General features: G+C 52.3%; 1 protein-coding gene across 1 annotated transcript in view; it reads right to left on the bottom strand.

Moving 5' to 3' along the window:
- Positions 1–5,767: 5,767 nt before the first annotated feature.
- Positions 5,768–27,466, bottom strand: part of Pald1 (phosphatase domain containing paladin 1) — a 66,345-nt gene continuing 44,646 nt past the window's right edge. The window contains exons 18-20 of the mRNA XM_059282183.1: positions 24,146–24,286; positions 9,727–9,882; positions 5,768–7,345 (exon numbers count right to left, since the gene is read on the bottom strand). Coding sequence (XP_059138166.1) covers positions 7,193–7,345; positions 9,727–9,882; positions 24,146–24,286 — 450 coding nt within the window. The 3' untranslated portion in view covers positions 5,768–7,192. The remainder of the gene's footprint in view (positions 7,346–9,726; positions 9,883–24,145; positions 24,287–27,466) is intronic.

Here is a 27,466-nt window from a genome sequence, read left to right as displayed (position 1 = left end):
GGTCCGCCTAGCTCTGCCTCCCAAGTGCTGGGACCAAAGGCGTGTACCACCACCACTTGGCGTAAGAACATTTTTAAGATGTGTAAACAGACAGTGGTAGCCAAGGCAGGGAACAGCACTGACTGCTGTGTGAGGTTGTTCACAGGCCACTGCTGAAGGGGGACAACTTGAAGGTGGGTATGGGAACCCCTCAAAGTGGATATCCCCTTAGCTGATAAATAGCCAGAGACTGGCACTGCCATCTTCAAACTCAGCATTTGGCAACCTAGTTGTCAACCCAGACTGCTAGTCCCTCCAGTGTCCCCTCCACAGGTTGGCAGCAATTCCCTGCCCTTGGGTGTAGCACGAATCTTAAAGGTCTTATTAATAAAAATCAAACCTGGAGCCAAATATTGTGGTGAATGCTGGAAGATCAGAGAAGCAGAACAAGCCACAGCTTCCTCACCTCAACAGTTCCTCAGCTGATCCTGTTTCCTCAGACTGGAAGCCTCTGAGTCCTCATTCAAATGGATCTCAGCTGAACTGCTTCTCGAAAGCCTGAATGCTTAACCAGCCAAAAGCTTCTAGTTTCTGGTCTTCACGCCTTATATATCTTTCTGCTTTCTGCCATCACTCCCTGGGATTAAAGGCTCACTTTCTGGGATTAAAGGCGTGAGTCACCATGCTTGGCTGTATCCTTGAACACACAGAGATCCAGGTAGATCTCTGCCTCTGGAGTGCTAGGATTAAAGGCGTGTGCTACCACTGCCTAACTTCTATGTTTAATATTGTGGCTGTTCTTTTCTCTGATGCCAGATGTTTGTTAGCATGCACAATATTTCAGGGAACACAATACCACCACATGTGGGCAGTCCTCATTGGAGATTTCAGAAAGAAGGGGATCCCACTAGCTCTAGCTAGCAACTAGCTTACTGACTACAACTGTGACATACAACGTTGGACACCCACCAAGGGGTCACTTTTACTGAGCAGAGCCAGAGAAGGGCCACCCTCAAGAGCAAGAGCACAGAGGACACTCGGAGATGCAGAAACAGAAGGATGTCACTACGGTCCTCAGAGCTGCACCACGGAGTGACTGAGTGTGCAACACGATCAGGGAAGGGCCCCAGGCCGAGATGCTCTTCTGATACCTCCATGAAGAGAGGAAAGGAGCCACATGCTGCAGCGGAACCCCGAGCAATGCTCACCTTGTGTGATGGGAGGCCCAGCCAGGTTTTAACACAGAGGAACTGGGGTAGTCTGGCTGTGTGTCCTCTGAGCGCCCAGTGGCTGGCCAGAGCAGCCCACGGACAAAGGTGCTGGGTAGGAGCTGATGTGAGTGTGAACAAGGCATAGGGTGGGCTGAATGGAGGATGCTGAGGCTAGTCATCGGCTCATAGTTATGGGCCCAGCACAGCAAGTTGTCCTCGGATTTGAACAGCACCCTGGCAGGACAGAGGAAGGAAGCTTCCAGGCTCCCTGGATGTAAACTACACTCCTCCTACTGCCCCCAGGCCCTGCTGCTCAGCTCCCAGAGGCCCCCTACTGGTCATGCTTTTGATAATCCTCCATGTGTACGCATGGAGACACAATTCAACAGGTTCTAATTATTATCTCCACAAAATCACCTTTAAAGATCGTCTGGGAGGCGTTGTTTATAAGGTTGTTGGAAGGGCTTTTGTTTGGTTGGTTTCCGGTACATCTGGACAATTAAATCTGGGTTCTCATGGGGTAGGCAAGGGCACAACATTTATAAGTTTTAACATTAAAGAATAACTCCATGTAAGATTGTTTCTCTCCCCACGCTTATGCCCCATAAGGATATGCATTTGAAAGACATTAAACAATCGGGTGATACATGCCTGTCATCCTAGCACTTGGGAGGGGAAGGCAAGTGAATCTGTTGAAGGCTAGCCTGGGCTAAAAAGCAAAACAAATTGGAAGATGGTTGTTTGGCTTGAACTGTTTTGGGGGGCACCCAGGCAGGGGGATTGGGATCTGTCCCTGGTGCATGGGCAGGCTTCTGGGAATCCAGTGCCTGTGGTGTGACGCCTTGCACAGCCTTGGTGCAATGGGAAGGGGCTTGGACCTGCCTAGGCTCAGTGTGCTGGGCTCTGCTGACTCCCCATGGGAGACCTCGATTTGGGATATGTGGGAATGCGGGGTAGAGGTGGGGGGATCTGTGGGTGGCATGTGAAGTGAGTAGAAAATTTCTTATAAAAATAAAGAAAAAAGAAAAAAAAAACCCTCAGCAAATCAATTGATGATGCCCCACCCCAATACCCTAGTATAAAGAAACAGATGTTGAAAAGTTACTAAGTGGCTACACAACAGAATATGACAGTCACCAAGGCAGCAAAGAATGCTTTTGCTCACATGTAAATGAAGATACCATAAAGCTTTCTGGAGTCAATGAGATGGCTCGTGGGTAAGGGGGCTTGCTGCCAAGCCTGACGATCTGAGTTCAATCCTAGGATCTGCCTTATGGAAGGAGAGAACTAATTTCTAAAAGTTGACTACCACATGCTGTAGGATTTGGGCACCCACATACATACCCATGCCCCACACCAACATACACACACAAAGATAAAAAAGTTTTTAAAAATCATCTTTTAAAAACTATATTAAGCCAGGCGGCAGTACCACACACTTTTCATCCCAGCACTCAGAAGGCAGAGCCAGGTGGATCTCTGCGAGTTCGAGGCCAGCCTGGTCTACAGAGTGAGATCCAGGACAGGCACTAAAGCTACACAGAGAAACCCTGTCTCGAAAAACCAATAAATAAATAAATAAATAAATAAATAAATAAATAAATAAATAATAACCTACATTAAAGCCCAGCCTAGTCCCACACATGCCTGTAACCCCAGCACTGAAGGGAGGGAGGGGCAGAGATAAGAGGGTCAGGGGGGCTTGCTAGCTGCCAAGCCTAACTGAAGAAATCAAGCTCCAGGTTCCACAAGAGACCTTATTTCAGAAGAACAGAGTGGCGGGTACTAAAGTGCCCCTCCAGCCCCCTCTGGCTTCTGTGAACGTACAGGTCCACACACATACTTCCACACATGCACAAACATCTCCTCCACATCTTAGTTAGGGTTTCTAGTGCTGTGATAAAACACCATGATCAAAAGCAATCCGAGGAGGAAAGGGTTCATTATTGATCTTACAACTTGGAATTCATCGTCTGGAGAGGTCAGAACAGGAACTCAAGGCAGGAACCTGGAGGCAGGAGCTGAGGCAGAGGCCGTGGAGAAGTGTTGCTCACTGGCTTACTCTCCATGGCTTGCTCAGTCTGCTTTCTTATAGAACTCAGAACCACCAGCCCAGCCCAGAGGTAGGACCACCCACAAGAAGCTGGGACCTCCCACATTAATCATCCATCAAGAAAATATACCACAGGCTTGCCCTCAGGCCAGTCTAACCTTTACTTGAGGTTCCCTCTTTCCAAATGACTTTAGCTTGTGTCAAGGGGTCACAAACCTGTCAGCACAGCATCTACACGCACATACACAAAGAATTTCAGGACCAGCCTTATGCTAAAGCAGAGCTGGAGATTTTATTACAGATTGAAGGAAAGGCACCCAAGGAGAGAACAAGCGCGTCCTGAGAGGTCATGGCTTCTCCAAGACAGACTCAGCAAGTGAGAAATACTCAAGTGGACAGTCTCCAAGAGAGAGGGTCACAACTCAAGTCTCAACATTAGCCATACGGACCAATGTTTTGATGGCTCAGGTTACACCTTAAAAGGTTGCTAAGCTCCCACCCCCTCTTTTCTCTGACTTTTAAGATATGTATGTCTGTATGCATGTGTGCGAGTATGTATGAGCTAACGGGCAAGTAGATAGAATGTTGGTCCATATCATTGGCCTCTAGGGAGCCTTAAACTAAAACCACCTGATTGTAAGTGTCCATCATAAGGGGCTGCTGACTGTTGACATTCCCTCATAGAAGCAGGGGTGGTGGTGGTAATTGGACCTTCACCCAAAGTTCCAGCTACCCCTGGCAACCATTTTTAGTGTACTTGGGGCTTGGGAGGTGCTGGAGTATACAGGCCCAGGAAGGTGAATGCAAGTGGGGCTCCATCTAAGTGGCTGTAGAGAAGCCAACATCCACGCTGCTGTGAGACTTTCCAGTGCAGTTGCTTTGGGGTCACTCTAGATCTCGTAGGCCACCCCTCACCTGTGCTCTGTAAGTAATCAGATACTGTTTGCATCTCCCCAGGAGAGGAATTCCCACAACACAGGGAAACCTAGCCACTGTCCTGTCGGGATGGCTACTGTCACAAAGACAAAAGATAACCTGGTTTGGGGGTGTGGAGAAAGGAATACATTGGTGAGAACGGAAACTTAACCCAGCCTCGTGGAATCCGGGATAGCGGCTGCCTCAGAAAGCCCAAATCTAGTGTTTCTCTGTATGGATCCATTATTTTTCTTGTTGTGGTGACAAAACCCCTGACATGAAGCAACTTAAAGAGGGTTGTTTCGGCTCTGGGTGTAAGAAAGGATGTGATAACCGGAGCAGGAGCTGCTCACTCTGAGTCAGGAGCCAGGAAGCAGGGCCAGGCTACCAAAACCTCAAGGGCTGCTCCCAGTGGGACAGTTCCTCCAGTGGGACAGTTCCTCCAGTGGGACAGTTCCTCCAGTGGGACACTTCCTCCAGTGGGACACTTCCTCCAGTGGGACACTTCCTCCAGTGGGACACTTCCCAGTGGTGCACTTCCTCCAGTGGGACACTTCCTCCAGTAGGACACTTCCTCCAGTCAGACACTTCCTCCAGTGGTGCACTTCCTCCAGTGGGGCACTTCCCAGTGGTGTACTTCCTCCAGTGGGGCACTTCCTCCAGTGGGGCACTTCCTCCAGTGGTGTACTTCCCAGTGGGGCACTTCCTCCAGTGGTGCACTTCCTCCAGCGGGGCACTTCCTCCAGTGGTGCACTTCCTCCAGTGGGACACTTCCTCCAGTGGGACACTTCCTCCAGTGGGGCACTTCCCAATGGTGCACTTCCTCCAGTGGGGCACTTCCTCCAGTGGTGCACTTCCTCCAGCGGGGCACTTCCTCCAGTCAGACACTTCCTCCAGTGGTGCACTTCCTCCAGCGGTACACTTCCTCCAGCAGGGCACTTCCTCCAGTGGTGCACTTCCTCCAGTGAGACTCCATCTTCCAGAAGTTCTGCAAGCTTCAGACACAGCGCCATCTGCTGGAGATAAGTGTTCAACCCCGTGGCCTCTGCGGGATATTTGACATTTAAACCAATCAATGAAGAGGACATGGGCACAGGGCTCAAAGGTGCTGGGCAGGGCCCCTGGGCGTCTGCAGAGGAAGTGGGGACTGAGGCCTGTCCTCCTCAATAAGCCCTAACTCCACCTTGAGAGTTTTTCTTTCCTAAAATCTGCAATCAGATCTGTGTGTGTAGAGAGAGATGCTGTGCTGGACATAAGCTGGAGTCATCTGGGAAGAGGGAACCTTAGGTGAGGAAACGCCCCCACTAGACGGGCCTGAGGGCAGGCCTATGGTGCACTCTCTTGATCGATGGTTGGTGGCGCTGTTTGTTCAAGCAGGGATCAGCAGGGCCATCGTGGACAGCCAGTACAAGACGGTAAAGTGTGACTGATGATATGGAGGAAGTAACTGACATCTGCAACACCCATGGCCTCTAAACACCAGGAGTGACAGTAACGAGGACTTCCCATTCACCCTGCGGCCACCCTTAGTCCAGAGGAACAAGGAACCCACTTGTCCTCATGACTTCCATAATGTCTGCCTCACACTAAAGATCAATCAGCAACACAGTGAACGTTTATACTGTTTTTAATGCTCAAAAGCTCTGTACAAAAACAAAAACAAAAACAAAAAACCATAAAGGATTCCTCACAACATCCCTGTGAGGTAGGTAGGCAAGTATTATTCTCCCATTTTGCAGATGGGGAAACTGAGGGAGAGAGGTAAAGTGATCCATCCGCCAGTGGTCCCAGCATATCTCCAAGTCAGTGCCAACCATGAGAGTGTGAAGGGCCCCTCTCTGGTCTCTGACTCCTTGGCTACTTATCTGAAAATAACTGATATGCACAAAGCAGACACCAGCAAACCTGAGAAGCCGTGAACAGACATACAGCAGCTTGCAAAAGAAGTTGGCTAAGAGGGTCACTACTTCCCCAGGCAGGAAACAACTTTTGGCCTCTTCAGATATGACAGCGAACAGCTGACAGGTCTTTCCACCTTCCTGCTGAAGGACAGGAGCCTCAGAGACTCATCCCTGTCCCCACAGAGTCAGACAGGTAACCAAGCTCCCAGATGCGCAACCCCTGGATGGAGCAAACTACAGACAGACAAACCCAGCCAAGAGTCGCCAAACACAGGCCTCTATGCTCACCTTCCTACTGAGTGAACGAGACTGCTCAGAACTCAGCAGCGTCCCAAGGAAGCAGCTCAGCGGTCCCGGCAAGGGCGGACCTGGAATCCGAGGCCCGACAGTCAGCCACCATGGCCCTGTCTGTCTTACCCTCCACTTCCCCCAAGAGTCACCCTGGACCCTGCCAACAGGCTTCCGACACACAGCTCCCTCCTCTTCACGGCCTCCCTGGCCTCCACACGCCCTTTCCCCACACTGGGAGGGTCTCCCTGATATTTCCAACGCCCTGGGAGCTTCCACCTCTGCCAGTCTAGAGAAGGAAGCCGGGGTCGGGAGGGGAGTGGGGGGGAGGAGAGCTCGCCTTACAGTCTTCCAGGCTGGCGACGCTCATGAGCCAGGAGGAGCTGGACAGAGCTGCCTTTAACATGGACCTGCCCAGCTCGCCATCCCCTTCGCCTACCTCGGTCAGCTGCTTAGGTTGAAAGTGTGAGGAAGCAAGAGCAAGCCAGCCAGAGGAAGGAAGTTTAAAAAAAAGAAAAAACGAACATGGCCAGCCTGCTGCCCACCTAGGCAGTCTGATGGCCAACAGTAAGAAGAGGACAGTGGTGGTGACTGGCTGTGTGGGGAGCGGGCTCCCCGGAGGCTGTTCGCTAGCTGGTCTGTGAGGTACACATGCTGGGCCTTGCCAGAGGCCATTACATACCCCAAGGGTTTACAGAGAACGGCTGTGCCATCTACACATCCTACAAAAACCTCTTTCCAAAGGCTCTTGGCCCCTCAATCTCTCCAGGAAGCTGGCCAGTGTTCATCTGGAGCAATGAGAGCCTCAGGCCCCCAGCCTGCCTGTCATGGAGCAAGAAGAAGGTCTACAGGAAGTCCCCGACGTCACAGGGCTCCGGGTCTCGGCTCTGCTCCTGCCAGCGGTGGCGGAGCCTTGACAGAGGCTGGTCTTCCACGCTTTCCAGCTCAGGGAAGCCCAGTTGGTTGAGGATCTCGTAGATGCCAGCTTTGGTTGCCACCTGGAGAGGGCAGAGATGGGGCAGAACTTCAGGGGAGTGAGACATCATCCGGCCAGCTTTCCTCATACCACCCTCCCCTGGCTGAGCTCTGAGGCACATGGGTGAGTCTAGGGCCCAGAGCGGCCCTCGGCCAGCTCAGCGGCTACCACAAGTTTGCATGTCCATCTATCTATAACCACTTTGTTAGAGGGTCACTGACAGTCTTCTCTCCTGGGACTGCATGGAGCAGGCCGTGCAAGTACATGGGGCCCTGGACATGCCTGGGAGACCTCGGCCACTCCAGCAAACCACATCTGGGCAGAGAGGCAGCAGAAGTGTGGATGCCAGAGCAGACAGCAGCCCTTCCCTTTGTCTGGGAGTTCAGCCAGCTTGGCTTTCTCTGCTCTGGACACTCAACACAGAGCTGGTGGCCCAGTAGCCTGGCCCTTGGCCCCAGGCTCCAACCATCCCCTACACCTTCTTGGGGACAACTCCATCTGGAGTAAAGAGATGCTGCTGTCCCTCTCGCTGTCCCCAGGGACCCTTGCCCCAGCCTTTGTCTGTCCAGGAGAGGGGCTGAAGTCGCCTGAGTTAGAGTCCCGCTCCTGACTAAACCAGCATCTCTCCCTCAATATCTGTCCGCATCCAGCCTGAGAGGGAGGTGGGGAGCAGAGCAAGGTGCCCCAGCCCTTGGTTTCCCTGTCCAAGAAGAACTCAAGAAGAGAGTGTCCCTGTCCCCGGCTGAAGATGTAGATGCTAGCAGAGTGCTTGCCTGGTAAGCATGAAGCCCCTGGGCTTGAGCCCCAGCAATATATAGGCCAACGTGGCATGGTGGTAAACCCCTGTCATCCCAGGAAGGTGGAGGCAGGAAGATCAGAAGTTCAAGGTCATCCTCAGCTACATAGTGTGTTTGAGGCCAGCCTGGGCTACATCAGACCCTCCCACCTATATTCCACTCCAGGGCTCAAAGAAGAAGCCAAGTCTGGGCCTGCTCACCAAGGTGGTCTCAACACGGCCCTCGTCAGGTCTTCTCACTCAATACTCACTCTTAAGTACAAAGATTCATTTCCCATGCTTTCCCACATTGACACCCGAGACCAGCCCCAAGGTGATCTCCTGCAGCCCGCATCCCCACATCCCTGTCTGTTCCCTGAACACGTCTCCATCCAGTCCTGAGGCCCTGCGCCTGTCCTGTACCCACTCTGAGTTTCTGGTTCCTGCTCTCCACCCACTCACATCCTGGTAGCTCACTGTGGACTTGAACCCAGATTAGAATGACGGACGGACGGTGAGTTTGACAGGGCTGGCTCCCTGGCTGAGGGGTAATTGCAGGCTGCTTTCCTCTCTCTCTCCTGACCAGCAGGTGCCAGGAGGGACTGGAAGTCCAAGCAAAGAGGGATCATCGGGGCCATAGGAAGAGAGGCGCCAACGACCAGTTCCCATGACAACCATAAAGAAGTCCATGTCGGGGTGGTTGTCTGAAGCTTTACCCCTGAAGCACCGCCCCTAGCAGGCAGCCGGTAACTGCTAGGTACCTGCCCCCCCACACACAGGGCGTGTCCAAGGGGGGGCTCCTTAAGACCTGAAATGCATACATGCTTGCTCTCTTGGCTACCTTGTGGTCTTGGGTGCTGGATGCTGGTGCTGCAGATCAAGGCAGAGTTCTCCAGAGAACCGCGTTGGACCGCGCCCCGCCCCTCCTGGATCCTGCGACTAACTCCCTTATACATATTATGGATTAACCCAGAATGAATCCCTTTTGACGATCAGACAGACTCTGTGGAATTGCCATTTTATCTGCTGCTTTATCCTTGAACCTCTGCAAGGCCCCTCTTACCTAAAGCACACCTGGATCTTACCAGGTCAGGCAGAGGCACGACTCGTATGTCACCGAGTCCCTACCACCTTCCCAGATGACGCCAACACCACTGCCACTATTCCAGTACCAAAGAAGACAGCCGACTTACAAGACTGGCCACCTTGCCCAAGGTCATGGACGGAAGGAGACGGGGGGTTCAGGACAAACAACCCTGCTCTTGGCCTTCACAGGGCACAGATGGGGGTCAAACAGAAGAAGGGACCCAAGTGCCCAGGCGTTCAGGCAGCGCGGGCCATGAGCCACACAGAGCAAGCTCCTAGCGGGCAGGCTGCCCTTCTCACACCCACCTCTCCCTCCCCCACCCATTCATTGACTCAGCTGTCACACTTACTGGCTGTCTGCCTGCTGAGACCCTAGGCAAGGGACACAGCAGCTGGGGTGGGACTCTCCCCATTCCATGGGGGAGCCTGTCACCTGGGTCCTTCCAGAACACCCCCGGGGGGCCAGGGGGAAAGATACAGCCCTGCCGTAATACCCACCACCCCGAGGCAGGCGTATTATCCGTCTCGGCCTCCTCTCTCACCTCCCGCATCCAGGTGCCGAAGGGCCTCTGCCAGGAGCCGGCCTTCTCCAGGCGGAGGTAGGCATTGAAGAGGATCAGGTAGATGTAGCGCTCCAGGTACTGCAGACTCCGCAGCTGCAACTGCCGAGCCTCCTGGGCCTCTTTGGTGGCCTTTGCCTGGAGGACAAGAGGATGGTGTCAGCACGGAGGCCCACTGTATAACAACACCTCCGTGCCCACTCACTGCCTGAGCACCCAGCGGAGTGATTTCAGTGGCAAGGCCTGGGGTGCTGCTGCGTGGCTTGGCCACAGAGGAGACCCATGGGGACCAGTTCCTGGGGGACGGGGGGCGGGGGGGGCGACTGGGGCGCGGAGCGGGGGGACACCTCTCAAATCCATTTCCTATCGAGAAGAAAGGCCTCTATGTCCCTGAAGACCATGCTGCTCCAAAGTCAGGCTGTCTGCTGAAAAGCTGGGGACATCTGAGGTAGAGAGGGTTTGGATCCAGGCCCTCCCGAGGCTATCCTGTGTTTCTGTCTCTCTCTCTCTCTCTCTCTCTCTCTCTCTCTCTCTCTCTCTCTCTCTCTCTCTCTCTCTCTCTCTCTCCCCTCTATATTTCTATCTAAATCTCTTATCCCTCACTCCTAAAGAGTACCCTGGGGAAAAAAGGAGGGGGCGAGCCCCCCCCCCCCACAGTGGGGTTCACAGCCTCACTGCTCTTAAGAACCACAGGGAACCTTAACATGCAAGCGTCTGGGTTCAGCCCAGATCAGCCAGTGAGGGTCTCAGAGGGGTGGGGTGTGGGCACCACGGGATTCAACATGGAAGTCACTGAAGGCTTGGTAGCGCCAGCAGCCTGTCGGAGGAAGACACTGTGGGAGATGCATGCTCAAGAGAAAGGGGACATTAAAAAAATGGAATGCTTTCAAGGTTCTCCTCCGCAGGGAAACAGGCCAGGGACACTCACAAGATCTGGGACACACAGCCAGCCCCGCTCTGTAGGGTGGTCTGCCTCCATATCCCCGTCTCCTCCTCTGCCTACTATGGGTGTGCTGCCCACACAGCTATGGGAAGGAGTCCCAGAGGGGGAAGGCCACCCAGACCCGTAGTATCCGATCCTCACACCCTCGGGCCTCCACCCAAGCCCACCGGGGCTCTCTGATCTAGAAAAAAAAAAAGTGTGGCATGGGATGTCTTTCTAGTGACAGCGCTATCTGTGGGCGGGCACAGCGAGCTCCGAGGGGCCAGGGCGGGCTGCTCTCCCAACAGCTGGGCCACAGATGGAAGCCCTGCCATGAACACACACACACACAGTGCCGGCCTACACACTCCGGGGAAAACTCCAGGGTTGTCCCCACCCCAGACATGACATGGCCCGGCATCCTAAAACTCACAGCTGGAGAGGGGCCTACACAGGACCAACTGAGCTTTGAGAGCATGGGGAGGGGTGGTAACTGGCAAAGCTGGGGACCCTAGGGAAGGATGCCGGGGGTGGGGGGGGGGATGGGGGGGAGCGGTACCAAAAAAGGGCTTGAGAACAAGAACAACAGTGCCCTGGATCCCTGAGAGACAGCGAGGCTCCCAGGATGGCGGCCATTCCGCCCTTAGCCTGCACATCTCAGGGGACTGGTGAGAAGGTATGTGTGACCCACACTGACCCCCCACCAAGTACAGGTCTGAAGCCACAGAGGTGAGTGCCGCCTGGCCTGGCCCCTGGGAGGCTCCAGTGGCTGTGTCAGGAAAGCAGGGGGAAGGGCAGAAAGAGGAAAGAGACCCTCAAGGTGGGTGAGGAAGAAGATGCAGCAGGCACCACGGGGGTAAGCTGGGGTCAGGAGGGAGGTGTGTCCCCAGGGTAGAAAAGGAGACAGCTTGACGGTCGGTCGGTCGGGTTAGCAACGGGGGAAGACAGGGCGGTTAGTTTGGACTGTTGTGGACTCCGACACAATGTAGAATCCCCTGGAAAGAGAGACTCAGTGAGGAAGGGTCTAGATTAGGTTGGCCTGTGGGCACGGCCGTGGGGAAATTTCTTAATTGGGTTAGGTGGGGTGGGGAAACCCACTCTGAATGGCGGCGGCGGCACCGTATTCATTCATCGTATTCGCTAGGCCCTGCAATAAATGGAACGGGGAGAGAGCTAGCCAAGCACGGCCGAGTATTTTTTTTTTTTTTTTTTTTTTGGTTTTTCGAGACAGAGTTTCTCTGTGTAGCTTTGAGCTTTTCCTGGAACTCACTTGGTAGCCCAGGCTGGCCTCGAACTCACAGAGATCCGCCTGGCTCTGCCTCCCGAGTGCTGGGATTAAAGGCGTGCGCCACCACTGCCCGGCTACGGCCGTGTGTTAATTCAACGCCCTCTGGTCTTGACTGCGGGTGTGATGGTAATGGTGGTACCAGCTGCTTCAGATTCCTACAGCCTCAACTCCCCACAGTGGAGGCCTGCGTCCAGGAACCACAGGCCAACTAGGGCCTTTCTCCCTCACGGGCCTCTGTCAGGGTATCGTATCACAGAAGCACGAAGGGAAGCCAAGACATGGGCTCAGAGCTTGGGAGAAGCCAGGACAAGAGGGTCGGTCCTACACACGAAGGGCCAGAGCAGCTGCCTGTAGAAGAAATACACAGGGCAGGAGCACGAGTTTCACACTATTTGAAGGATTAAAATCGCATGCTCCGAAAAATCAATTTTGATTATAGGCAGCAGATGTTAGGGAAAAGAAATATATAAATAGAGAGAGTTTGCTTAAATGTAAAGCACGTGGCCAACGCAGTCAAACACAGACACCACGTTTGACTCACAGGATGGTGAGCTGGTCCACACTGCATGGGTCAGGTAGCCCCCATCCCTCAGTCAGCCTCTCCTCTCCCAGTCTCCTCTGGACCCTGGAGTGTTTTCAGGAGGACACGAGTCACCCACAGCGCTCCTTGGAAAAGCCATTTTAAACTGCTTCCAACCAAGGCTCAGGAGAAAGGCCCCGCTCTCACCTGGCCACAGCCACACCATACCAGCACTGACCCAAGATACCAGCAAGGATGAGTGAGGTCTGAGGTACATCCGGCACAGGGCAGAGGGCGTCTTTCTCCTTACCACCAAGGGTAGAATTATCTCTAAATTCGGACGCTGTACGATGATGATGCCTGGCACCCCCAGAGGTTCCCACGGACACATCCTGCCTCTGGCCACAGGGCTGTGATTTGAGACAATGGCCCCATCTGCCTGACACAGCCCAGTTTCCTTAAAAGCACTCCATGCTGGCGCAGTTCCGGGAGGGGGCACCCGGCCACCTCCAGTGCGTAAAAATAGCCAAGCTGTTTTTAAATGGTCCAGCGGGCCAGGCTGTCATTAGCTGCCATGAAGCTGGACAAAGGCTTCCTGGACCCTTGGGACTGAAATCTAAAATAAAAGGGGCCCAGGAGAGATGCCAGGGCTGCGCGGACCAAGGCTTCACCTCTGGCCTGTCTAGCAGGAATATAGGGTCCGGCTCTGTCAGTATGGCTGTCCGGGAGCTCTTTGCTGGGCCACCAAGAGTAAACGTGAGGCTGGCCTCTGTGCCTTCAGCCACTCTACTCCTTCTGCCTGAATCGCCCTTCCTCTCCACCTGTCCTAGCCACAGTCAGCTTGTCCCCCCAGGCTCAGGACCAGCCCCTCTCCACAGCCTGCTCTGAGCACTCCAGGCCCCACAATCACCCCATCCTCGGCCTCCTTGGCTCTCAGTCCGAACCATTTCACTAAGGCGGGGTTTCTAATTGCTTCATGGAGGTGGAACCTGCCTCCCCAAACAACGATGATGACGTCCAGGGTGGGTGGGGGTTGTCACCAGCTTTCTGCCTCTCTGGCCCTCACTCCTACCCCAAAAGGTCTGCATTAGCGCTTGGGATGCAGCAAGTCCTTGGCTGGCCAGTGAGCGCTCTCCCCTGTAGTCCCCTCCCGAGGCAGTTTCCAGCAGCTTTGAGAATCTAGATTCTAGAAAGATGCTGGGACACCCCCTCCCCCAACACACACACTTACATACATATGCCTTCGATCAGGGGCCTGCACAACACTCCAATGGATATCTGTCAGGTACTCCAACTCATCACCCATGTCCTCCTGAGAGTGCTCACCCACCAAACCATTATACCCATAAGTTTGCCATTTTAATGGCAACTGCCTCCTTCCGGCAACGGCCATCCGGCTACACATTCAATTCTCCTTTTCTTGATTTGCATCTCAACCAGGAAATCCCACTGGCTCCCAGCCACCCCATCCCAGGGACAGTCCCTGCCTGGCCTACCTCCATGCCCCAGGGCCCTTCCATCACTGGAGAAGAACGGCTTGTCCTGGAAGACCATCCCAGCCGACTAAGCAGCAGAGGGACAGCAGACAGACAGGTGTCCCATGTATGCAAATGTTTATTCCACCTGCCAGCTACCTACCACCCACTCACTAGTCACTGCAGAGGCCTGCTGTGTGTGGCAAGCGCCTGGGAGCCGGGCTGTGGAAGTGAGCCTAGGCAATGAACGAAGGACTCCCCAGACAGTGAGAGCTACAAGCAGAGAGGCAGGTCTCAGTGAGATGATGCCTGGGCCAGGGGGTGCCGGAGGTGACCCTGGGACCCCCGCTAAGTCCAGTGGTACACAGAGAGCTTGCCAGGCACAGCACGAAAGTCCCCTGTAAGGCCGAAAGGTTTCCAGCCCGGCAGCCAGCAAACACGGGAAAGAAGGGGAGTGAGGATCAGTTGCCAACAGGGGCCCTCTTTACACAACGAAAACACTCTCGTGAACACTCACACTCACAGACACGCGCACACAAACTCTGTTCGGCAGCTGCACCAATTCCACTGGCTCTATTCTGAGCTGGCTGTGAGGAGCCCAAGGAAGCAGCGCTTCCCCCTGTCACATCTTCTATGACAGCCTGTGACATTCCGAGGCTGCTCTAATTACAGGGCTGGGCCCTGGAGACTCATTACCGACTGGAATGAGGTCTCCGGGGACAGTGTGGCCTGAGTGTTAGAGAGGCTGAGACCCACCAGGGCTCAGCGCCTGAGCCTGAACCATCTCACTTCCTGTTTTTCTTAGGAAATGACTTTAGTCTTTGGGGCACTGAGTGGAACTCTCTGCCTCACGGCAGCTCCTGTTGGCTCGGCCTATTCCGCATCAACGAGACAGACAGCGCACACAGAAGCAGCCATGAAATTGTCGTCCCCTGGGTCCTGAGTGCCACCATGGAGGGAAAGGAGGATAGGACAAAGTAGAAGAGACTTCCAGCCAGGTACAAATCTTCCTCAGGTCTCAGTTTCTTCCTCAATAAAATGGGTCTAATAAAACCTGCCCTGACTTCCCTACCTCTCTGAGGGCTGGAATGGACGAGCTCTAAGTTCTCAGAAAACTCAGTCAAAGCAGTGTGGTCTCTGTAAAGTATCCTGTGGAGAGCAAAGGGCAGCTGCAGCCACCCCTGCCTCAGCTTTTTCTCAAACTCTTTCCGGATGGGAGATGGAAGGTACAGTAGGGCCGTTTCAAACACAGAACAGTAAGAATGACTGCTTCACTGGAGGTGCTGGCGCACGCCTTTAGTCCCAGCACTCGGGAGGCGGAGGCAGGCGGATCTCTGTGAGTTCGAGGCCAGCCTGGGCTACAGAGTGAGTTCCAGGACAGTCAGAGCTACACAGAGAAACCCTGTCTCGGAAAAAAATAAAATAAAATAACTGTCGCCAGGCGAGGCCAAGGAAAATGCCTGCTGGCATTAATGCTTCCAGCCTGGCTTCCTCTAGAGCCTGGTTTCTGTCAGAAATATCTTTCCCTCTCCAAGTCCAAAAGGAAACAACTGATTCACGCGTGGGTCAACCTGTGGGCTGGTGGCCATGTTGGAATACTTCAGTAGGGCCTAGGCTTCTCATACTGGCCCCAGCCACCTCATCTCCACCCTAACCTCAAGAGACTTTCTTTCTTTCCTTTTCTTTTTCCATGTAAGGCAGGTTTGTTTTTGTTTTTGTTTTTGTTTTTGGTTTTGGTTTTTTTTTTGTTTTTTTTTGGTTTTTCGAGACAGGGTTTCTCTGTGTAGCTTTGCGCCTTTCCTGGAACTCACTCTGTAGACCAGGCTGGCCTCGAACTCACAGAGATCCGCCTGCCTCTGCCTCCCCAGTGCTGGGATTAAAGGCGTGCGCCACCACTGCCCGGCAGGTTTGTTTTTTTTTAAATGCTTATTTGTGTGTGTGTGAATGTGTGAATGTGTACAGAGGTCAGAGGACAACTCGACATCTCCTTCCTCCATGTGGGTCCAGGGGATCAAACTCGGGCTATCAGACTTGGTGGCAAGTGTCTTTACTCACTGAGCCATCTTGCGAGTCCTTGAGGTAGTTTTTAAAAGCCCTTGAGCACTCTGGCCCTACACACACACACACACACACACACACATACAAATACACACACAAAAAAAAACACTCACACAACACATACACACACACACTCACAAACACACACACACTCACAAACACACACACACACTCACAAACACATACACAAACATTCACAAACACATACACAAACATTCACAAACACACACACACACACATACATACACACACACACACACACACACACACACACACACACACACACACGGCACCAAAGCCTAGACACAGCCTCACAGTTGCCCTGGAACTGTGGAACTACGGCACCGCTGTAAGCTCTGCCTCCCAGGCCAGGCAACTGAGGCAGGTGGAGGCAGAGAAAGGCAAGACTGTCCCAGGAAGCCTTGAGTGCTCCCTCTTGGCATATACCATAAAACAGCAGCCACAATGGTATGAAGGGCCCTCAGCCATCACCATGAACTGCCCGGGAGAGACAGGCATGTGTGTGCCTCGTTTCATCTCGCTAGAACACGGGCTGGCATAGCCTTCTCCTCGGTCTGACTCGGTGTCACTAAAGGACAGGTAAGAAGTGGGCATGTGCCAGGTGTGCCTAGCCTCAGACACACGAACACAATCCCAAGAGTGCTCAAAACCTCCATAATCCCACCTGCAACAAAAGGCGAGTGCGAGTGTACACAGACCAGAATGAGGGGGCTGGAGAGATGGCTCAGTGGTTAAGAGCACTGGCTGTTCTTCCAGAGGACCCGGGTTCAGTTCCCAGCACCCACAGGGCAGCTCACAACTGTCTGTAACTCCAGTTCCAGGGGATCCAGCATCCCTACACAGACATACATGCAGAAAAATCTCCAGTGCACAGAAAATAAAAATAAATAGATGATTTTAAAAAAAAAACAAAAAACCAAACAAACAAAAAAACATTTGGAAAAGCTGAAACTAGAATCACCACAGCTCAGTAAACCACGGGAGGCCTTCTGCATCCCCAAACTGCTTGGAGCACGTCGTAACATATCACGCCACAATCTAACAAGTCAGCTGCCCACAGACTTCCTTGCTGTTCATGCTCACATCACACATGGAGATCCACATGCAGGATGTTCCTTCCTGATCCATGAGAGAGCAGGGGCCTCCCTCTTCCCTGCTTCTCTGGGTCCCTGGCGTTACTTTACTGCCGAATACCAGCCATGTGTTCTTCATGGCTTCCGGTTAACGGGCAAGTTAACTGCTGAAGCAGGCAGAAGGGCGGGAAAGATGGCTTCTGGAGGGTGAGGAGCAGAAGCCAAGCTGCTACATGCTAATGGGAGCGTTGTAATCTCACAGCTGTGTTCTGCTGGGAGTGGATAGAATGTTGACTGGGACATTCCCAGGCGGTGAGGCTGACGGAGGGGGCGCATCCCAGATGGAGCCTGGGCCCATTTCCATCCAGAGCTGAGCAGCAGCATCCCCCACCCCCACCCCCACCCCCACCACACATGGCCCATTGGCCTGCTCTGTGCAAAGCTTGCCAGGCTCCAGCAGAGACCAGCTGAGGACCTCCAGTTTGAAACCAGGGGGCAGGGGCTTCACTGAACCCCCGATACTGAAGGTAAGAGACCCCACTGCCAGTTTCTAGGAGTCAGTCCATGGGATGAGTTGGAGAAGAAACTGCCCCCATTCCAGAGCCTCAGCAAGCTTCCCCCACAGCCATCTAGAGACCCTGGGCTCAACTGCAACACAGGCTAGAGAGGGGTATGAGACTGGAGGGAAGACCTTGGCCTCTCCCATCCCTACTCTGCCACCAACTCACACAGGACCTTGTGTGGCCTGGCCTCCCATGACATGCATCGTGGCCTCATCTGTAAACACACACTGGAATCTCAGGGTATTTTGATGCTAGGAGAAATGTTATAGGACATTGTCCCTAAGATGCATCCTCTGGGCCCTCCTCTCTGCTCAGCACTTAGTAGGATCCGGTCCAGCCCGACGTGAATAGTCCTTGAGGACTTCCAAACACTGCTCCTTGAGAGGAGCATGGCACCAGCCTGGCAGGTGGGGACATGAGCAGTGAGAGGCAGAAAAATCCTCTCCCTCAACAAACTCAGCTCCTTCCAACATCTACATCCTGGTCTTCCACCTGTCAGCCCAGATGATCTATCCCGGCTCCGTCACCTCTTTCATGAAACTGGCTCCCTGTGTGTCCACTGAGCAGAGCCGACCCCGCTGTCCCCTCTGATCATGGGTGTTCTCACAGTGCAGAGAAAGTGGGACTTTTCACACACACAGCTCAGAGAGACTACACAGAAACCCTCCTTCCTCACTCATGTGCAGAACTAGCAGGAGCCCCTCTGGAGCGCGCGTAGATCAGGCCTTCTGTGCTAAGCATCTGGAACGGCTCAGGGGACAGCTCAGCCCACCGTGATCTCAGGCAGAACACAAACCCAGGCCTTTCCGGGACGAGACGTGCAGAGGACCTTGGAGGAAGAACTGCCCCTCTTACTAATGGAGGGAACTTCCAAGTCTCCAAAAGCTGCCGTCCTCAAACCTCGGGGCCATGAGAAATCAGGAATGCAGAACTTCCCAGCACTGACCTCCAAGTAGAGCTGACAGACTTTCTACTTCCTGGTCACGAACTAGCCCATCTGTTATGAAATGCCAACAGTTCAGATGAGAGTCGATGTTTAAATTTTGTTTCTTCCCTTAAGATTTATTTTTCCGTGTGTGTGTGTGTGTGTGTGTGTGTGTGTGTGTGTGTGTGTGTGTGTAAGACTATGCCATGTGTGTGGGTACCACAGAGGACAGACAGAAGGGGACATCAGATCCCCTGGCTCTCCTTACACCTTCTGAGGTCACAAAGGTCTCTGTGGACGGTTGTAGTGTGACAGCAGAGTCAAAAACAGACTGGGTTTGATGTCCGCCCCCCCCAAACACACACACACACACACACACACACACACACACACACACACACACTTGACAGTCAAAGCCATTTTCAGATACATATGGAATTCGAAGCCAGCCCAGGATACGGGAAACTCTGTCTCAAAAGGAAAGAAAGAGGTGCCATGGCTCAAGTCTTTAATCCTAGCACTCAGGAGGCAAAGGCAAGTGGTTCTCTGTGAGTTCAAGGCCAAGCTGGTCTACATAGTGAGTTCCAGGACAGCCAGAGCTTCATAATGAAACCCTGTCCAAAAAAAAAAAGAAAGAAAGAAAGAAAGAAAGAAAGAAAGGAAGGAAGGAAGGAAGGAAGGAAGGAAGGAAGGAAGGAAATACACACAAAAGTACATCATTCCATTATTATGAGATGTGTTTGACACACTGATGTCTCTGTAAAAACAGACGAGTAAATCCAGAAAGAGTCAACAGGAAACAAGGAGCTGCTGGTGGCCAGGGTATGAGGTTTCTTTCTGTGGCCCTGACCATGCTCTGACTTCCCTGTTGCCGTGGCAACCATGGACCAGTCTACTCTAAACACGTGCATGCATCAGGCAGTCTGTGAGCTACATCTCCATAAGCTGGGCTACAACAGACGCCCTGGCGTGGCCCAGGCCCCAGGCCATCCCAGTTCCGAGCCATGAGTACAGTCTCAGAGCTGCGGAACATCCTGAAACTCTGGGACGGGCCCAGCAATCTGCATTTTGGCAAGCCTGCAGGGGAATCTGAGGGGCTGAAGGAGGAGACCCCAGTTCACCAGAGGTGGCCGTCAGCCTTGGCTGTACCCTGGACTCACCCAGGCAAATTTTAAAAGCTACTCACACACCGGTCACGAAGCAAACCAAGCTGGACTCCAGGAGGGAGCTCAACCACCAGATGCTAAAATCTCCCCGTTCACCTCTTGCACACGAGCAGAGTAAAAGCCCCTCTGAGAGTCTCAGGGACCCCCCTCCCCATACATACACACACACTCTATGGTACCTTTAAGAACGTGTCCCAGGGGCTGGGAAGATGGCTCAGACGGGAAGGTACTTGCACACAAGTGTGAAGTCCTGGGTTTGAATCCCCAGAACCCAAAGAAAGCCAGATATAATAGTTCTTGCCTATAATTCCAGCATTCCTATCAGTAAGATGAGGGGTAGGGACAGGAGAATCTTTGAAAGCTCAGGGCCATCTAGCAAACAAAAGACCCCTCCTCAAGATAAGACAGAAGGAGCCAGAAAGGTGGTTTGACCAGGGCATTTGCTGTATAAGCCTGATGACCCAAGTTCAATCCCCAGATCCCACATAAAGGTGGAAAGAGAGATCTCTGACCCTCACACACTCGCTGTGACACACCCCCACCCGTCATACACATACTAATAGCAGGTAAAATTACTTCAAAAATAAATAACAAGGCCTGGGCAAGATGACTCAGCAGGTAAAGACACTTTGTTGCCCAGCCAACAACTTGTATTTAATCCTCATGAAACTCACTGGTGGGAAAGAATAATTCTAAAAAGTAGTCCTTTGTCCTCCACACGTGCCATGGCATGTACACACACACACACACACACACACACACACACACACACACACACCACAGAGGCAGAGTACCTGTAGTAAGGCCCTGGGTTCAATGGGAAGGTGATGGTGAGGGATTTACCCTAATTTAGCTCACTGGAGCCACCTGGTGGCCACACTTGTGAATAACTGCATCCAGCTTCTGGCTCCTTCAGGGACCCTGGGATGGTACTCTGGGATTTCACTTCATGCAGGGAGTGGTCCTGTAGGCGCCACCTTAGCCTTGGAAATGTGAGGGGCACCCTGGTGGGGAGTTGGGGAGAGATCTCACTTGTTCAGTTTCCTCCATTAAATATTCTACTGTGAAGTCAGGCAAGCTACTGCCCCTCAAATCCAGCTCCGTCCCTCACCTCCATCCCTGTCACCTCACTCCCCAGGAGTAAAGCCAGCTGCCCATCCAATCTCACTTCTGGTGACTGCTGACAGCACTGTGCTACCAAATAGCCTTCAGTGCCTCCAAACCCACTAGGAACCCTTAGGACTCCTGGCCTTTGCCCATGTGGCCCTGGAGGCCCGCAGTGATTCCTCTTGGGCTATTTGAGACCAGCTCCTTGCAGCCCAGGCCCCCTGTGCTGTCTCTCCCTCTCTGTCCTCACAGTGGACATACAGGTACGGAGTCCCAAAGAAGCGACAGTGTGGTGGTATTGTGTTCCTCAAAATATTGTGCACCCTAATAAACTTATCTGGGGTCAGAGAACAGAACAGCCACTAGATATAGAGGCCAGAAAATAGTGGCACACACACCTTTAATCCTAGCATTCCAGAGGCAGAGATCACCTGGATCTCTGTGAGTTCAAGGCCACACTGGAAACAGCCAGGCATGGTGACACACACGCCTTTAATCCCAGAAAGTGAGCCTTTAATCCCAGGGAGTGATGGCAGAAAGCAGAAAGGTATATAAGGCGTGAAGACCAGAAACTAGAAGCATTTGGCTGGTTAAGCTTTCAGGCTTTGAGCAGCAGTTCAGCTGAGATTCATTCCAGATGAGGACACAGAGGCTTCCAGTCTGAGGAAACAGGATCAGCTGAGGAACTGGCAAGGTGAGGTAGCTGTGGCTTGTTCTGTCTCTCTGAACTTCCAGCATTCACCCCAATACCTGCCCCGGGTTTGTTTTTATCAATAAGAACTTTTAAGATTCCTGCTACATGACAGCCTGTGAGCTCTGGAGTTGGGATGGAGAGAAGGGGGCCTGGCCCACATCCTCTGAGGCAGACCTAAGCACCCCCCTTCCACTGCCTGAGCCTCCAGCGGCCAGAACCTAGAGGCCTCTGCTCTCGTACTCTGAGGTGGGGCTCTGAACAGTGGCAGCGAGTGTATACTGGCTAGTTTTATGCCAACCTGACACAGCTGGTGTCACTGAAGAAGGAACCGCAAGTGAGAAAATGCCTCCACCAGGCAGGGTGGTGGGCAAGCCTGAGGCACATTTTCTGGATTGATGACTGATGTGGGAGGGCCCAGCTCGCTGTGTGTGGTACCACCCCTCAACAGGGGATCCTGAGTTGTATAAGTAAGCAGGCTGAGCAAGCCGTGAGGAGCAAGTCAGTAAAGAGTGTTCTTCCACGGTCTCAGTGCCTGCCTCCAGGATCCGTGCCCTGGCTTCCCCGGATGATGAACTACGAGCTGTAAGATAAGATAAACCCTTCCCTTCCCAAGTTGCTTTCGGTCATGGTGTCCAGCACAGCAACAGAAACCTAAGACAGTATGAGACACAAAGGTAACTAACTCATAGTTACCTGGAGATGAGGAACCTAATCACAGGTACATCATGTCTCCCAAGGGTGCCAAGTCCATTTTGGAAGCTCCTGATCCATCATCTCCTCCCCATGAGGGGCAACCTCTTACTCTGAACTTTTCCCCAGGCTTACTTTACCACACACGCCCAGGCCGCCTCCACACAGGGGCCTCCCCTCTGACCCAATCAGAATCTGACCCCAGGGCCCCAAGCCAAGGCTGTTCTGGATCATTCCGGTCATGGGTCCCCAACTTGAGGCTGAACAAGTGGTCTGGTACAGTCTCCTCTTACAAGACACAGGCAGACGCTGTCCTGACCATCACCCAGCCCTGGCATACACTGCCACCTCCTGGTACCATGCAGCACTGCCCCTACCCACCTGCTTCCAGGCTGAGGAGCAGGGATCTCTGTCCCCATGACCAACCCAGTTCCCACATGCCAGAGTCCCGAAGCTGCAAACTCCATCACCTGCCCAGCCCGCAAGTCCCATGACAGGCAGAGAAGGGGACCGAGGCAAACTCAAAGGCATATTCTTCCTAAATATCTGAAAGCCCCAGATTCATACATTAAATCTGAACCATTCTGAAGACATTTTTACAATGTAGTGAGGTATTAAAAAATAACTTGGGCCAGGCGGCAGTGATGCACGCCTTTAATCCCAGCACTTGGGAGGCAGAGGCAGGCGGATCTCTGTGAGTTTGAGGCCAGTCTGGTCTACACAGTGAGATCCAGGACAGGTACCAAAGCTACACAGAAAAACCCTGTCTCAAAAAACCAAAATAATAGTAACTATTATTATTATTATTATCATTATCATTATTTGGGGTGACTGGTAATATAGCTCTGTGGGTAAAGGCAACTGCCGCCAGGCCTGACCACCTCAATCCATTCCCCAGGGCCCACATGGTAGAGAACCTGCTCCTACAAGTTGTCCCTGACCCCTACACTCATGCCGTGCGCACACAAATAAGTAAATATGTAAAATAATATTTAACTGAGCAGAAAAAAAAAAAACTAAATGGGGACCAGACCCAGACCCCAAACAGTGTAGACAAACCTGTCCTGGGGTAGAGCAGCCACACCACGCAGTGCTAAGCTTCGTCCCTGCTTCCCGTCACACTGCCACACACCTGATGCTCTGCTTGGCCTCTGAGACCCCAGGGTCCCATACTAGAATCGTGCTGCATCCCACAGAGGTCTCAGGTGTTCCTCTTTACCGGCCCCTCCCACGGCAGGCTTGTAATGCGTATGTTATCCCAGATCGGGTGGCAGTGGCTTAGGGCTGCTGACATTTCTGTTTCCAGGTCCACAGTCTCTTTTAAGAGGTGGGAAAGTGACCAAAAAGAAAGAAAGAGGGGGGCTGGAGAGATGGCTCAGAGGTTAAGAGCACTAGCTGTTCTTCCAGAGGTCCTGAGTTCAATTCCCAGCAACCATATGGTGGCTCACAACCATCTGTAATGAGATCTGGCGCCCTCTTCTGGCCTGCAGGGGCACATGCAGACAGAACACTACATAATAAATAAATAAATCTTTTTTTTAAAAAAAAAAAAAAGGTTATTAAAAAAAGAAAGAAAAAGAAAGAAAGAGGGCGCTGGAGAGAGAGCTCAGTGGTTAAGAGCACTGGCTGTTCTTCCAGAGGACCCAGGTTCAATTCCCAGCAACCACATGGTGGCTCACAACCATCTGTAATGAGATCTGGCATACATGCAGACGGAACACTGTATACATAATAAATAAATAAATCTTGAAAAAAAGAAAAAAGAAAGAGGAAGGGTCCACTGGACCCGCCGCCGCCACCTCAAATCTGCACCAGCAACCTCTCCCACCCTCACTCCCACTACATGAGCCACAGCCCATCCTGCAGAGCCAGGAGCCCAGGGAGGGGGGCAGGGCTCACCTGTCGGTAGGTACAGATAATGATCTCCCGAAGGTGATAGTGCATAGGAGTCATGGTCTCGCTGACAGTGTCCAGCGCCGCATCCACCTCCTTCTTCACATGGTGGCCATCGGGCAGCAGCTGTACCACCTTCATCACCACCTGAGGCCAGAGGAGGGGTGAGCGGACAGAAGGCCAAGGGCCATCCTCAGCCCTGAGCCCCCCTGCCTGCTTCTCAGGCTTGGGGTAGTAAGAGGATGTGGTATCGCTCAGGCCACACATCCACATTTTTTTTTTCATTCATAAACAAGATTTTGTGAGTTGTTCTGAAAGTCTGTACATGTTCATTTCAATGCATACATTACTCGCTCTGTATGTGTGAAATGTGTACGTATGTGTGATGCGTGTATGTGATATATGAGTACATGTGTGTACAGATGCATGGACCTGGGCACGTATGGAGGCCACTGAAGGAGTGTCCTTCTCTCTCTCCACCTTATTACTTTGAGACAGGGCCTCTCACTGAACCAGGGCCCAGGCTGGCCTCCAGCAAGCCCCATGGATCCTCTTCTCTCTGCCCCACACAATGCTGGGGTTACACACACACACAGCCATGCCTGGCTTTTACGTAGGGCTGGCCGTTGGATTTCGGGTCCTCACGCTTGTTCAACGAGCCCTTGTACCCACCATTCTTAACACAGGGATCAAAAATCTAAGAGGCCGAATGTGTCCATCTCTTTTGTTCATTTCATTGACTTGTATCCTTAGAGAACATCAAGGGCCTGGGGAGACAATTTGGTGGGTACAGTACTTGCTGCTCAAGGTTGAAGACCCAAGTTCTATCCCAAGTACCTATGGAAAAGGCCAGGCAGAATGGGACATGTCTGTACCTCTAGTGATGACAGAGGGCAGAGAACAGAGACAGGTAGGTCCCTACGGCTTGTCAATAATTAATAATAATAATAATAATAACAGTAGGCAGCCAGCTCCTGAGGGATCACACCCAAAGTTGATAAAAATAATTTTTTAAGCCGGGCGGTGGTGGCACATGCCTTTAAATCCCACTTTGATCTGCACTCGGGAGGCAGAGCCAGGCAGATCTCTGTGAGTTTGAGGCCAGCTACAGAGTAAGTTCCAGGACAGGCTCCAAAGCTACACAGAGAAACCCTGTCTCAAAACACCAAAATAATAATAATAATAATAATTTTTAAGAGGATATCAGGGTAAAGCCTTTAAGAGCATGTACTCCTCTTGTAGAGGACCTGAGTTTCAGGTGCATCAGGTGCCTCACAACAGCTGGCAACTCCAGTTCCAGGGAATCCAGCGCCCTCTTCTGGCCTCCAGGAGCACCTGCACTCATGTGAACATATCCTCACAGAGCACACAGGTACACGCAATTAAAAAATAAAAATCGGCCGGGCGGTGGTGGCCTTTAATCCCAGCACTTGGGAAGCAGAGGCAGGTGGATCTCTGTGAGTTCAAGGCCAGCCTAGTCTCCAAAGTGAGTTCCAGGAAAGGCGCAAAGCTACACAGAGAAACCCTGTCTGGAAAAAAACAAAAATAAATAAATAAATAAATAAATAAATAAATAAATAAATAAATAAATAAAAATCTTTTGCCAGGTGTAGTAGTGCACAACTTTAGTCCCAGCACTCAGGAGGCAGAGGCAGGCAGACCTCTGAATTCAAGACTAGCCTGGTCTACAGAGTGAGTTTTAGGACAACCAGAGCTACATAGTGAGGTCCTATAAAAAAACAAAAACAAAACAAAACAAAACAAAAACAAAAAAAACAACAAAACAACAAAACACACTTTAAAAAAAAGTGGATATCAAGTACTAAACCTCCAAACTGTCATGTCACCTCTGCCTGTCACAGTCACAGTTTAGTGAAACAGACACAAATCCTCAGTCTTTCACAGCACATTAACAGCAGGACTGGGAAAGCCAGGCTCCTGCAACGTAAGGCACACACAGTGCTGGCAAGCAGAGCGGGGGTGGGGGGGGTGGGGGGGGTGGTGATGGGAGAGCCGGGGTGACAGATGATGGGAGAGTCGGGGAGATGATGGGAGAGTCGGGGTGACAGATGATGGGAGAGTCGGGGTGACAGATGATGGGAGAGCCGGGGAGATGATGGGAGAGATGGGGAGATGATGGGAGAGTTGGGGTGACAGATGATGGGAGAGTCAGGGAGATGATGGGAGAAATGGGGAGATGATGGGAGAGTCGGGGTGACAGATGATGGGAGAGCCAGGGTGACAGATGATGGGAGAGCCAGGGTGACAGATGATGGGAGAGCTGGGGAGATGATGGGAGAGATGGGGAGATGATGGGAGGGATGGGGAGACAGATGATGGTGAAAGTTGGGGAGATGATGGGAGAGCCGGGGAGATGATGGGAGAGATGGGGAGACAGATGGGAGAGCCAGAGAGACAATAGGAGAGGCAGGGAGACAATAGAAGAGCCGGGGAGAAATAGGAGAGCTAGGGAGACAATGGGAGAGATGGGGAGACAGATGATGGGAGAGATGGGGAGATGATGGGAGAGATGGGGAGACAGATGATGGGAGAGCCGGGGTGATGACGGGAGAGCTGGGTTGACGATGTCAGCAAACCACAGGAAGTACTGATGGTTTGAAATGCTCAGAGTATGTCAAAAGCACGGGTGAGGTTTCTTACCAAGATTCATCTTTTTCTTATTTTTAATTGTTGGACGAGACTTTTAACCACTGATCCATCTAACTGCCCCTGCCTCCCATGTAAAAAGACGGGATCTTTACGTGTTCCAGACAGTCCTCAAATTCACTAGGTAGCAGAGAATGATCTTGAACTCTTGATCCTCCTGCCTCTACCACCCAAATGCTGGATTAGAGGCATAAGCCACCAGTCCCCCTCAGGATATGTGGTGCTGGGCTTAAGCCAGGACTTAGCACATGCTCATCAAGCACTCTATCTTATGTATTGCAGTGGTAGGGATCCAGTGCAGGGCCTTGAACATGCCGGGCAAACACTTCACCACGGAGCTACACTTATTTATTTACTCAAGGTTTCACTGTGTAGCCCCCGCTGGCCTGAAAGCTGCTATGTAGACCAGACTGGCCTCGAATTTGATTTCTGTTAGCAGAGTTTGTCACACTAAGAAAAGAAAAAAGAATCTGAGCATTCACCATAAAAGAAAGACGTTGTCTAAAGAGAAGCACGTCCAAAGGCCCTGGGCAGAGGTCAGGGAAGCAGGACTGTCAGTAGGACAAGTGGCAGGCATGTGTCACAGTGACCAGGTAGACAGGAACTAGCTGTAATGCCATTCACTGGTCAGCTACAGGCCAAGTGTGCAAAGAGGAGTCA

This window comes from Peromyscus eremicus, chromosome 16_21 (genome assembly GCF_949786415.1).
Source record: "Peromyscus eremicus chromosome 16_21, PerEre_H2_v1, whole genome shotgun sequence".
NCBI lineage: Eukaryota > Metazoa > Chordata > Mammalia > Rodentia > Cricetidae > Peromyscus > Peromyscus eremicus.
This window is presented reverse-complemented; position numbering and strand designations above follow the sequence as displayed.